The sequence below is a fragment of the Vigna unguiculata genome, chromosome 4, assembly GCF_037176805.1.
Source record: "Vigna unguiculata cultivar grain cowpea cultivar isolate G323 ecotype 2 chromosome 4, ASM3717680v1, whole genome shotgun sequence".
In the NCBI taxonomy this organism is placed as follows: domain Eukaryota; kingdom Viridiplantae; phylum Streptophyta; class Magnoliopsida; order Fabales; family Fabaceae; genus Vigna; species Vigna unguiculata.
Window position 1 is genome coordinate 20,610,080 of NC_140795.1, and position 12,739 is coordinate 20,622,818.

General features: G+C 33.9%; 1 protein-coding gene across 1 annotated transcript; it reads left to right on the forward strand.

Moving 5' to 3' along the window:
• Positions 1–1,982: 1,982 nt before the first annotated feature.
• PAG1 (20S proteasome alpha subunit G1) lies at positions 1,983–6,731 on the forward strand. Its single transcript, XM_028068746.2, has 10 exons — positions 1,983–2,205; positions 2,325–2,364; positions 2,454–2,537; positions 3,286–3,359; positions 3,826–3,912; positions 4,001–4,085; positions 4,201–4,247; positions 5,111–5,176; positions 5,350–5,440; positions 6,476–6,731. Exons 1-10 carry the CDS (start codon positions 2,102–2,104, stop codon positions 6,545–6,547), a joined length of 750 nt encoding a protein of 249 aa, XP_027924547.1. The 5' UTR covers positions 1,983–2,101; the 3' UTR covers positions 6,548–6,731.
• The last annotated feature ends 6,008 nt before the right edge of the window (positions 6,732–12,739 follow it).

Consider the following 12,739-nt stretch of genomic DNA (forward strand, 5'->3'; position numbering starts at 1 on the left):
ATATGTTTGTTCTTTTTGTGTCTTTTCTCTTTTGCAATGATCGCCTACAATTGGTGTGAGTAGATAAAAGTGCAGGTGAAGACACACCCCTCCTGGATAGGAGTTGATTTATGGCATAAGCGATTCCAGCAGTAGTATTTACTCCATGTTTTGCTTAGACGTCGGGTGTTTTGTAACCCTTTCTTAGTGTAGGCTGTGATTATAGATAGTGCATGTATGGTTATTTCTGGATGACTGTATTGATACTTTATATCAGCCTATTCCTATCATCTACTTTGAATTATCATAATATAATGTTTTGTTTGGTAGTTTAAAAACTATTAAAACAGGATGTTACACCCTGTGGGGATGGGGATGGGTTAAAACTTTTGATACCCGTTGGGTTTGGGGATGGGGATGAGAATGAATTATTTTTACAGGGATGGATATGGGATAGTGAAACCCGTCCCTGCCCCACCCCGTTGCCATCCCCAGTAACAACGTTAAATGAGGTGCCACATGTTAGTTCCTGGACTTTTTGAATTTTTTGAATTTTTAAAAAAATTAAAAATTTGCCATGTGTCAAGCTAACATCGTGCCATGTGGCAGTGACAGTGTCACGTGTCACTATTAAGCCAGGTGTCATTTTCCTATTCTCAATTTAGTCTCAGTATTTAAATTTTTGTCTCAATTTAGTCCTAATTTTTGTAAAAATTGAGAAATTTTGTTCCTCTCCAAATTTAAACCAAATTTAATCTCTATGTAAATGTACACAAATATTTCTACCAAAACTAATATTTCGAATAAATATTTTTAACAAGATTAAGTTTATTTAAATTTATATTTTATATTAAACTTTATTTAAAATTGTTTTAAAGTTGTTAATAGAAAATAATGCTAATAACAAAAAAAAATCATAAATTATATTGATATTTTATCACATCATACTTTAATATTGTTTTTTATTTGAATTTATATTTTAAATAATTGCATATTTTTAAAATGTGTAAAATTCAATAATTTCTATACAAATATTTTAGTTGGTGTAAAAATAACAATTATATAATTTAAAAAAATTAACTAGTTTATGTAACAATAAAAAACAAATAAATTTAAAATTTGAAAACAATTTTAAGTAAAATTGAATGTGAAACAAATTTAAATAAACTTAGTTTTGTTAAAAATATATAATAAAAATATCCATTTGAATAAAAAAAATCAAATTTAATAAAAGTATTTGTATAACATTTATATAAAAGTTATTTTTTGTCTCAATTTGGAAGAGGACGAAATTGCACAATTTTTACAAAAAATGGAATTAAATTGAGACAAAAATTAAAATACAAGGACATATTGAAAAGATGACACCTGACATAATAGTACACGTGGCACTATCACTGCTAGGTAGCACGATGTTAGTTTGACACGTGGAAATTTTTTTTTAAATTTTAAAAAGATAAAAAAAATTAAAAAAATTCAGAAACTGACACATGACATCTCATTTAATGCCGTTACTATACCACTAATAGAAAGAACTTGATTACATCAAATTCCAAAATATAAATTAAATTGAGATAAAAAAATAGAAAGACTAAATTAATATTTTACTGTGAAAATCGAAACCAAACATATAATTTAACCTTTATTTTTATCCTTTATTTTTGTAATTTTTATATATGTAATATGTAATTCAGTCACTCAGGTAAACTCCCCAGCAAGTTAAGACCCCTTTATAATTTTTAATTTTTTTAAAAAATTTGAAAAAAATTCAAAAAATAAAAAAAAATTCAAAAAAATTCAAAAAATTCAGGAACATTATTATTATACAACATATAAAAAGACTTGATTGTATCAAATTTTTTAAAATATAAATTAAATTGATATAAAAAATTAGAATGACTAAATTAATATTTTAAAGTGAAAATCGAAACCAAACATATAACTTAATATTTATTTTTATCCTTTATTTTTATAATTTTTATATATGTAATATGTAATTCAGTCACCAAGGTAAACTCCCGAACAAGTTAAGACCCCTTTATATTCGTTGGTTCGTTCCTCTGGGGTGCGCAGCACTGAGAATCACAGAAGAACGAAAAAGAAAAGCCAGAGCTTGAAAAAGATGAGTAGCATCGGAACCGGTTACGATCTATCGGTCACCACGTTCTCCCCTGATGGCCGCGTTTTCCAGATCGAGTACGCTGCCAAAGCCGTCGACAACAGCGGGTACCTTTTCTTTCTTCAGTTCATGCTTTTCAAATTAAAACAAGTTATGTTAATAGTTATGATTCTGGTTTTATAATTGTGTCTTTGCTGCTGATCTTAGATTTGAAACTTTGTTTCAGAACTGTTATTGGGATCAAATGCAAAGACGGAGTTGTGTTGGTAGGTTTTTCTTAAAATTTCTGCTACATTTAGGGTTTTTATAGTTATTTATTTTTTAATCTTTTCTTGATTTGAACTTTTGGGTTTAGGGTGTAGAGAAGCTTATTCCGTCGAAAATGATGCTTCCGGGTTCAAACAGAAGAATACACTCGGTTCATCGTCACTCTGGGATGGTAATTTGTCTATGACCACTTGCCTGGTATTTTACTTTATTTGTTGCTTGATTCTTCTGATTTTTGTTTTTATTTTATGATAACCACAAAGACATTTGCTTAAGAGAGTCGTGGTTTGACTTGTATTTGTTTGCAAGCTTGAGAGTGACTCTTGAAATGCTACTGATGAAGTCGTGAGCTGGGGCTTTTAAAAATGTTCTGTGATGCAATTGCATCTGCAATGTCAAGGATTTTTTTTGTGGTCTCTGGGGTTGCATCAGCTTCATTTGTCTACGGTTTTCTGCAATATCAAGTTCATAGTAAAACCTTAGCTGCAGCTTTGACCGCTAATTTAAAACTTTGGTTTTTGTGATGAAGGTTAAGAGTGAAAGAAAGTGAAGAAGTATGAGCACTGTCATTTTATATATAGTCAGTACCTTAATACCTTAATTGGAAGCACAATTTGTTTTTGGTTTATGGGAATTCAGGAACATAGTAAATCATAGATTATTACTAACCAAAAATTAAACAGTAACGATGTTTCAGGAATTTTTCTTATTTGTTTATTGGAGATGGATATTAGAGAAGCCATGAAATCATGATGTTATAGATAAAATACAGTTCAGAACAAATTATTGTGTGCGTATGGTGTCACCTCCTAAAGCAAGCATTATACTGTAATCAAGTTAAAGCATTACTTAAGTAGTCATAGTATGGTGCCACGTGTCACAATCTTTTTATGTGGGCCGTAATCTTCTTCCAATTTTAGGCTGTAGCAGGATTAGCAGCTGATGGCAGGCAAATTGTTGCCCGGGCCAAGTCTGAAGCAACTAACTATGACAGGTTTGCTTCATTCTCTTGCAACATATACATCTGAAGTTGCTTCCTCTCCTCACCCCTTTTATTTATCTAAATGTATGATGAGTACCTATTTTTTTTTTTTATTGCTACTATCATGGACTAATTTGACACCTTGGAAAAGCCTTTTATTTTTTATTTCTAAGTTCGTTTCATTAAGCCATATTTTCCTGAAGGAAAAAAAGTTTTACCTAGAAAATTTCACCAGCTCAGTTCAGATAGACCAATTGAAGCCCGGTATAATATGACTTGTTTTAAATTTTCAAGTTAAACTTAATAAACTCTTGCCCTTTCCCCGACAAAAAAAAAGTGAGCCTGCAACTTCCATGAAAAGTAAGTGGTCTATATATACTGTTTACCATGACTAAGTATCTCTTAACTGTGTGGTTTATATGTTTGTTTTCATCTTTTGAGAGGAAAACTTTTCATTCTAGCTTGTATATCTTTTCAGCGTTTATGGTGAACCAATTCCTGTTAAGGAACTCGCTGACCGTGTGGCTAGTTATGTGCACCTTTGTACTCTATATTGGTGGCTCAGGTTCAATCAGATCACATCTCTTGTAGTGAACTCAAATCTGTATTTTGTTGTATTTGATATTAATAATAGATATGTTATGGTGATGCAGACCTTTTGGATGCGGTGTCATACTTGGAGGTTATGACAGGGATGGGCCCCAGTTGTATATGGTTGAACCTTCCGGTGTTTCCTATGTAAATCTACATATTGTTTTTTGAAACGATAATTGCTCAAGTTATTGCTATTTGTTCTTAGATGTTCCATGTGTGCCATTATTGTATTGATTTGTGTTTTTGGTATTTGTTCCAGAGATATTTTGGTGCTGCAATTGGGAAGGGCAGGCAGGCTGCTAAAACGTAAGTGTATATTTTGTAGTAATTATGTTTTTGTTTTTACTTTCTTTGCTAGGGGCGGTATCTTATGCACTTTTCTTTGCATCCTTAACTTTCTCTTGATATTTATTTTCTAGTAAAATATATTTCATGCTTTCTAGTAACTATTGAGTGATGTGGGATCTTGGTTTGTGAATTATGGCTATAAGCTACTGAAGGTGAAGCAAGAGAGCGTTAGATCTTGTAGAAACATCTCTTACTGAGTGAGTGTATCAAGTTTGTGGGGTAGTTGTCAGAAAACCAAATGATAATGTGTTCATTTTTGCCACTTGTTTTCATTTTGATATATGCTTCTAATTACTTGCAATGAATAGACAAAATCATGGAAGCTTTAGCGTATCACGTTCAAAACGTTCAAATCGATTCTTGGACGATTTGCTTCTCAATGACGTGAAACTTTTAATTAATTTGACGTGAATTTTATTTCTGAAATCAATTACACGTCCAATTGCCGCCAGACCAAACACACTATGTAATTCAGAATCCACTCCAGAATCATTTAGCCTTTTACCCCAATTTGAAATACCTTACTTGCACTCTGTTGTATTCCTTGTGCCATATTGATTTGGACAAGAAAAAGAAATTACTGGATTCTTGACCAAATTTAACGATAACTCTGACCTGGTTATTTGGTTGCCAAACTTGGAACAACAGACTGGACCGCCAGTTCAACGAGGAAACCACTGTACCAGTTCAGTGTTTGGTTTGTTTGAACCAAAGAACGGCCTAGAACTGGTGGACTTGGACAAATGTGACTCAAATGAGATCTTGATATATTAGATGTGTACCCAATATGATATTAAACAGTCTTGTTACTTTCTTGGCAGAGAGATTGAGAAGTTGAAGCTTGCTGATATGACTTGTCGACAAGGGGTTATTGAAGTGGCTAAGATGTAAGTGGAATGGTTATGATTATTGGCTACAGTATCTGTAGTTGCTTTATTTTATATTCTTGAATGTGGACTTTCCTAATTTTTTATTTGAATGCTTTGTTGTTTCTCATTACATACGAACTGTTGCTAATTTTGATCAGAGTATGAATAATAATAATAATTGTGTCAAACAGTATATATGGAGTTCATGATGAGGCAAAGGACAAAGATTTTGAACTAGAAATGAGCTGGGTATGTGATGATTCAAATCGACAACATGTAAAGGTATGTTTGGGTGTGCTTTCAGTTACTTCTATATGCAGGCAATTTGTGTCAGTTTATAACAATGACAAATATGCTTCATTTGGTTGGGGACTAGTTGTAGTTTTTACATTTATTTCTTTTTCTTTATCATCCAGTTTATTCTTTTTTAAGCTATATTTTCTAGCTGATGATAAAAAGAATGAAGAAAAATGTTTTTGAAGGTAAGTTACAGGAAATGGAAATATTGGCCTGTCAAGGTAAGGGGAGAGCATTGAAGAAGTTGCTACCTAGGGCTGGCATTTAAATTATATTTGTTGTAGGAAGTACGAGTTCAGTTTACTGCAAAGACTTCCTGTGCTATTTTGAACTCCCATGGTATTGCATTCAAGGTGGATTTCTTAGGTGTTTAACTATTTGTGTGGGGGTAAAAAGATTACCACAGTATAAAGCATCTTTAGTCCAGCATGGCTGGTATTTAGATACTGTAGCTTAATGTATGTGTGCATGCGCTCCTTTTTACATGATTTTGGTTTGACTCATGACATTTATCCATGGAATGTTTCTGGACCGTCCCTGCTTCATAGCAGAATTTTCTATGGCTCAGGACATGGATTTCTTTTCTGCACTTTTGGTTGCTTATTTTTTGACTTCTGTTTGCAAATTCTTCCTCCCTGTGAAGTGGAGAATGCTAAACCTCTGGGCATCCTTGCCCTTTGGATCCTCTTGGGTGATAACTAAAATATCACTGGACAGTTTTTTTCCTCCAATTGCTTGTCTCTCTTTTGATAAGGAATTCATCTCATCCATAAAATGACCTGAATTTATTTTAACGAGTTCCCTTGGAAATCTTTGCCAACCAGGTCCAACACAGTTGAGTTCTATTACCACGTTGCCTAGGTTTCGATTCCTAGTCATGTAAATGGTGAAAACTTGGGAGAAAGAAAACCCAGTTTAGTGGTCTCTACATCTAGAAAGGAATTAGTGTGTTCACTCATTCTTGCAAAAGAAGCTATCCTTTGAGTTAGAAAGTTGATTATTGTTGTTGTTACTGTTCAGGTCCCAGACGATCTTCTAGAAGAGGCTAAAGCAGCCGCCAAAGCAGCTCTTGAAGAAATGGATGCAGATTAATAGACTAGACATATTTATTCCAAAGTTGTATTACGTAACTTTGTAATTGAGCATTTGGAACATCTATAGGAAATGCAAAGGCTTCACTAGTTGGATTTTGTATGCTTCCTGATGATTTAATGCCCTTGATTTCGTGTTTTTGGATGATTTGAGGTTTGAAGTTCAAAGTGTTGAATTTTATCAATGATTGTAGTTTATGTAGCCAATAATTTCTGATGTCTTTATTCCTTCGTAGGATTAGAACCATCGATTTTAATGCATTTCTTTCGTTAAGATAATTGTCTTTTATGGGTCTCGTTAATTGTTACACTCCAGATGAAACACTCAAGATGAAATTCAAATGAAATGGTGTGTATTTTTATTTTAAGACAATGAGTATTTTATTTATTTTGAGAAAAAGAAGTTAACATAATAAATAGATAATAAATAGAGGAGACTTGATATCTTCTAATAACAAATAAAAAGATCGCGCGGTATAGATAAGAGATTTATAACAGTACAAAATGTTGTGCTGATAGCAATTCCTATGTGGGTAGTACATAGTAACTATTTCTCTCGGATTTTTTATTGGTGGATGCTTACGGATACGATTATTTTGTAAGGTTTGCAAAGCTTGAAACTTGGGTTAATTTATTCATAGGATTTTCTGTGCCGCAAAGTGGGGAATGTTACAACATTTTAGAGGTTGTGAATGTTAAAGAGAAATACATTGTCCATGTACTATTTCTCTTGTAGTTAACCCGTGAGACAATGTCGTTGAAGGTCTCCAATCTTTATTGAAACTTCTTTTCCTGTTCTTTAGTGACAAAGAGGTGGTCAAATATTCTTATTAAAGTTAAAAGAGTACAAAATTATAAAATTATAAAGTTACATGAAAAAAAGTAAGATGATAACCACATTCTTTACTTAATAGTCACGTTACCTAGTTAACAGAAAATCTATGAGTGTGTTTGGATAGAGTAATTTAATAAAGCAATTTTCTTTTTTTGAAGAATTTAGATTTCTTTGTAATGAAAAGTTTTATTTGGATAGAGAAATTAAAAAGTATTTCAAACGCAAGCATTTTTTTGAGAGATTTCAATTAGCTAAATTAGTAGAAATTCAAATACCCTCAAAATAGGTGGAATTTGAAATTCTTCTCACTCAACCTCACATTCTAGATGATACAGACGGACACGACGACTCGGACGTGTCCGACGACCCGAACGTGCCCGATGACCCGGACGGACCCAACGACCCTGACGAACCGGACGGGCCCGACAACCCAAACGAGCCCGATGACCCAAACAGGTCTGACGACCCAAACAGGCCCGACGATCTAGATGGGCTCGATGACCCAGACGAGTCTGACGACCTAGACGAGTCAGACAACCCAGACGAGCCTGACAACATGGACGGGCTTGACGACCCAAAAGAGCCTGACGACCCAGACGGACCCTTCAAAATCATTGGGCCCGACGACCCAGACGAGCACGACGACTCGGACGTGCCCGATGACCCGAAAGTGCGGGACGATGCGGATAGGCCTGACAACCTAGACGGGCCCGATGACCCGAATGGGCCCGTCTAGGTCGTTGGACAGGCCCGATGACACGGACGATCTCAATGATCCAAACGGGCCCGACAACTCGTACGAGCCAGACTATCCGGACGGGCTCGACAGTTTGAAAGGGCTCGTACGAGTTGTCGGGCCCGTTCGAGCCCTGGGCCCGTCTAGGTCATTGGGCCTGTCCGGGTCGTCGGACGTGTCCAAGTCGTCGGGCCCATCTAAGTCGTCAGGCTCGTTCGGATCCTCTGGCCCATCCTAGTCGTTGGACCCGTCCGGGTCTTCGGGCTCGTCTGGGTGTACGGGCTCGTCCGGATCATCAAACTCGTCCGGGTATTCGGACCCGTCCGGGTCTTCAGCCTCATCTGGGTGTACGGGCTCGTCCGGGTCGTCGAACCCGTCTGGGTATTCGGACCCGTCTGAGTATTCGGCCCCGTACGGATTGTCAGGCTTGTCCAGCTCGTCAGGCCCGTCCAGGTCTTTAGTCCGTCCAGGTCGTCGGGCCCGTTCAGGTCGTCGAACCCGTTTGGAGCATTAGGCCAATGATCTAGACTGGTTGGACCGGGCCATATTGACGAACTTAACAGCACAATCATGCAGTATGAGTCATCAGGCCTCTATATCATCGGGTCACCCAGCCTGTTTGGGCTTCCCAGTCGGTCCAACTCGGGTGGGTCATCGGGTCTAACCAATCCAATTGCGTTTTTGGGTCTGCCCGACCCATCTGGGTTGTCGAGCATGTTTCCAAATTTATCATGAACTCAAAACATAATTAAGCGTAACATAAATATTGTTAAAATTAAATTTTATCTCACAATAAATTCAATTTTTTTTCCAAACAAGAAATTGAAATGTAAGGTATTTTAATTTCTTTATCCAAACAAGTTATTTAAAAAATGAATGGAATTTAATTACAAGCCATTCAAATACAAAGCATTTCAATTTCTAAGCATTGTTGAAATGCTCCATCCAAAACACAAGGTAACATTAATTGAATTTTTTTGAATTTTTAAGGATTTAATAAACCACAAAAATTTAATAGAAATTTAATTGAAAACTTCAAAATTTATTAAGGACTTAAAAATTGATTAAGGCTAATTTAAATATTTGACTAGCTTTTATTTTTATAATTATAATATTCTTTCTCAAGTTGAAGTATAAGTCAAATGTTCTTAATTTAGTGTAAATATAATTGATCATGGGTTCTTTTGGTTGTTAATTATTTATTAACTTAATAAAGTTAATAAATTTAGTGGTGATGTTTTCATGTTTTAATTTTTTTCATAAAATGACAATTCATCTTAATATGTTTTTGTGGTGACAAAAAAAGATGGACTTCCTTTAATAAGGAGTTTTAATGATGATGATGACTTATGAAGAAGTATGGTAGACTTAATAACGATGCATGAAAATATTGAAGACTTAAAGAATGCTTGGATTCAAGAGATACATTAAAGACTTAAGGGTTTAGTTGTTTAGGTCTTGTAATATGTGTATGTTATTTAAAATAGTTAAATTAGCAGGTTAAGAGTCAAAAGGAAGAACCCAAGTAGCAGAGCACTTAGAGAATGTTTATTTTTATAAAACAAACTTATGATAATCGATTATCCTAAGTATTTCTCTATTTTTTCAGAAACTGCTCTGGATAATCGATTATCAGCGCGAAACAATGTTTTTCAGAAACTGTTATGGAATAATCGATTATCACTTATGATAATCGATTATCTATGGTAATTGTAACTTAACTTTTCATATTCTTAGCCTAACTTCTAAATAGGCTTCTATAAATAAAATGGTAGGCTTTCATTTGGACAGACAAAAGTAAGAGAAGTTTGAGTACTTGAGAACTCTCTATGGGAAGGCTTTGGAAAACCTAGTGTGGGTAGAGCGATAACTTTCATCAAGTAGGATTTTGAGTGATTGAGTGCTGGTGCTATTGCTAGGAGAAGCTGGTCATCCTTTGTGTGATTCAAAGGAGGTGTTCATTCCTCGTGCGATTCAAGGAAGGTGTTTCTTCATCTCTTGAGTGATTCAAGAGAGGTGTTTTCTAAACCCTAAACTTTCTTATTTGTGATTGTATTTGTGATTTATTTTAGTGATTGAGTTAATCTCATTTTTTAGAGATTAACAACTAGACGTAGGGTCTTTTGATCCGAACCAGTATAAATATATTGTGCAATTTCTCTTCCCTACTCTTTTTTATTTTATTGTGGTTATTAAAATAAATGAAAGAATTTAAATTGATCTTTGATATTAAAAGGGAAAAAAAATTAAAAGTACAATTTTTATTAAGAACCCAATTCACCCTCCCTCTTGGATTTTGTCCACACGTGAATCATTCCGCTACGCGAATTCTAACAATTGGTATCAAAGCTTGGTTTGATAATTTTTCAAAATTTTTGAAAATGGTTAGGAAAAATCAAACCTATGTAGAGGGTGCGTCTATTGACAAACCTCCACTTTTTACTAGTGAAAATTATCTTTTCTGAAAAGTCAGGATGCAAATCTTTTTTGAGTCTATTGATAAAGGTATTTGGGATGCTATTTTAAATGGTCCTTTTGTTTCTACTATTATTGTTAATAATTTCCAGGAACCTAAGCCCTTTTCGCAATGGACTACGAAAGAAAATAGAAGGGCTCAATATGATGTTAGGGCTAGAAATATAATATCATCTACGCTAATTCTTGATGAGTTTGTACAAGTGCCTAGGAAATGTGAGAGATTTTAAGAGTAACACATGAAGGTACATATGATGTTAAACGAGCAAGGAAAAATTCTCTCATCCAGGAGTTCGAGATGTTTCAAATGCTACAAGGAGAAACAATATATGATGTGCAAAAGCATTTCACTCATATCGTCAATCATCTCTCCGGTTTAAGTAAAAATTTTGACACTAGTGAGCTAAATATAAAAGTTCTTAAAACTTTGAACATGAATTGGCAGCCAAAGGTGACAACCATTACAAAATCACAAAAACCTTGCAACAATGTCCATGGCATCTCTCTTCAGAAAGTTAAGGGAGCACGAGCTTGAACTAGGCAGATTAAACGAAGAAGACCAAGGAAGAAAGAAAAATATTGTCTTTAAGTCTGAGGTTGTCAAAAGCAAAAGCCCCAAAAAAGATGACGACTCTGACGATGGGAACATGAGTCTCATGATAAAAAAGTTCACAAAGTTTATGAAGAGCAAAAACAAAGGACATCATAAAAGGCATAAAAATGAAAACCAAAATTTTGTTTCAAATTTCAATTGCTATGAATGTGGTGAGACAGGTCACGTAAAAGCATACTGCCTAACTGTTAAAAAAGGTAAAGAGAAGAAGGGTAAATAGTTTTTCAAGAAAAATAAATGGGAGGGTAACGATTGAAGTTCTTCTTCAATATCATCCAACTCTAGTGAATTTGATGAGGAAGCAAATCTGTGTTTGATTGATGACCATGACTCTTCTGACAATGAGGTAAGCTCTTGTAGTAATAAGGATGATTATGATTCTTTATATGATGCATTTCAACAACTACTTCATAAGTCCAGTAAATTAGATACTACTCATAAAAAATTAAAACCTGATTTTAAGGATTTACAAAGTAAGTTCAAAAAATATCCTGAAGAAGAAGAAATTTTGAAATATAAAATTTCAATTTTAGAAAATAAAGGGACTGAAAATATTGAGTGTGCATCTTGCAAAAGTTATATGTTTGATATTAACACTCTTGAAAAAGAACTTGAAGATGCAACAAATAATAAAAGTTTTGAAAAACCAATGTTTAAGAGAAAGTATTTTCATAAAAATAAGCAAGCTCACAAGAATAAAAGTAAAAGAACCCGTAGGGTATGGGTAGAGAAAGGAACAACTAATTCTAGGAATATAAATTATGTAACATGCTTCTATTGTATGTAAAAGGGGCACACTTCAAATATATGTAGAATTAAAAATTTTGATGTTCATAATGGAAGATATGCTTGGATTCCTATTATAAAGTAACATGTCTCTAACCTTAAAGGACCCAAATAAGTCTTTGGGGACCATTTTTTTTTTCAATTTTGCAGGTTAATTTCAAAACCAAGAATGTTTCAATGGTATCCTGGTAAGTTCTATGTACTGAGAAAAGATTTAGGCACATTGAATGTTACTAATGTGTCTTAAACTTAAAAAATGACCATTTTTATTGTTTTTCAAAAATCGTCGTGAAAATAATCGATTATTTTAAGTCATAATCGATTATCATTATGAAATAATCGATCATTGCGAAAAATAATTGACTATCTGATGTTCTGGAAATTTTTGAGAAAAATTGATGAACTAATAAGCGATTATCATTTGTCATAATCGATTATCTTGTGTAGTTGAATACAAAAATTCAAAATTTTGACATTGTATGAGTTTTTCAAACATTTAAGTTATTGTCATTCATAAATAGAAATTAGTTTTTTTTTTTAATCTTCGTTTTCTCTAAACTTTAGAGTTTCTCTTTGATTTAGGGGGAGTATTTGTTCTTGAAATGTTTGTTTTTATGAATACAGGAAAATATTACATATAAGGGGAGTTTTATCTCTTAAACTATTTTTTTCTATCAAAAGGGAAACTTAAGTTATCTGATTTAGGGGGAGCTGTCTAAAAAATTCATTTTTTATTATGATATAAAAG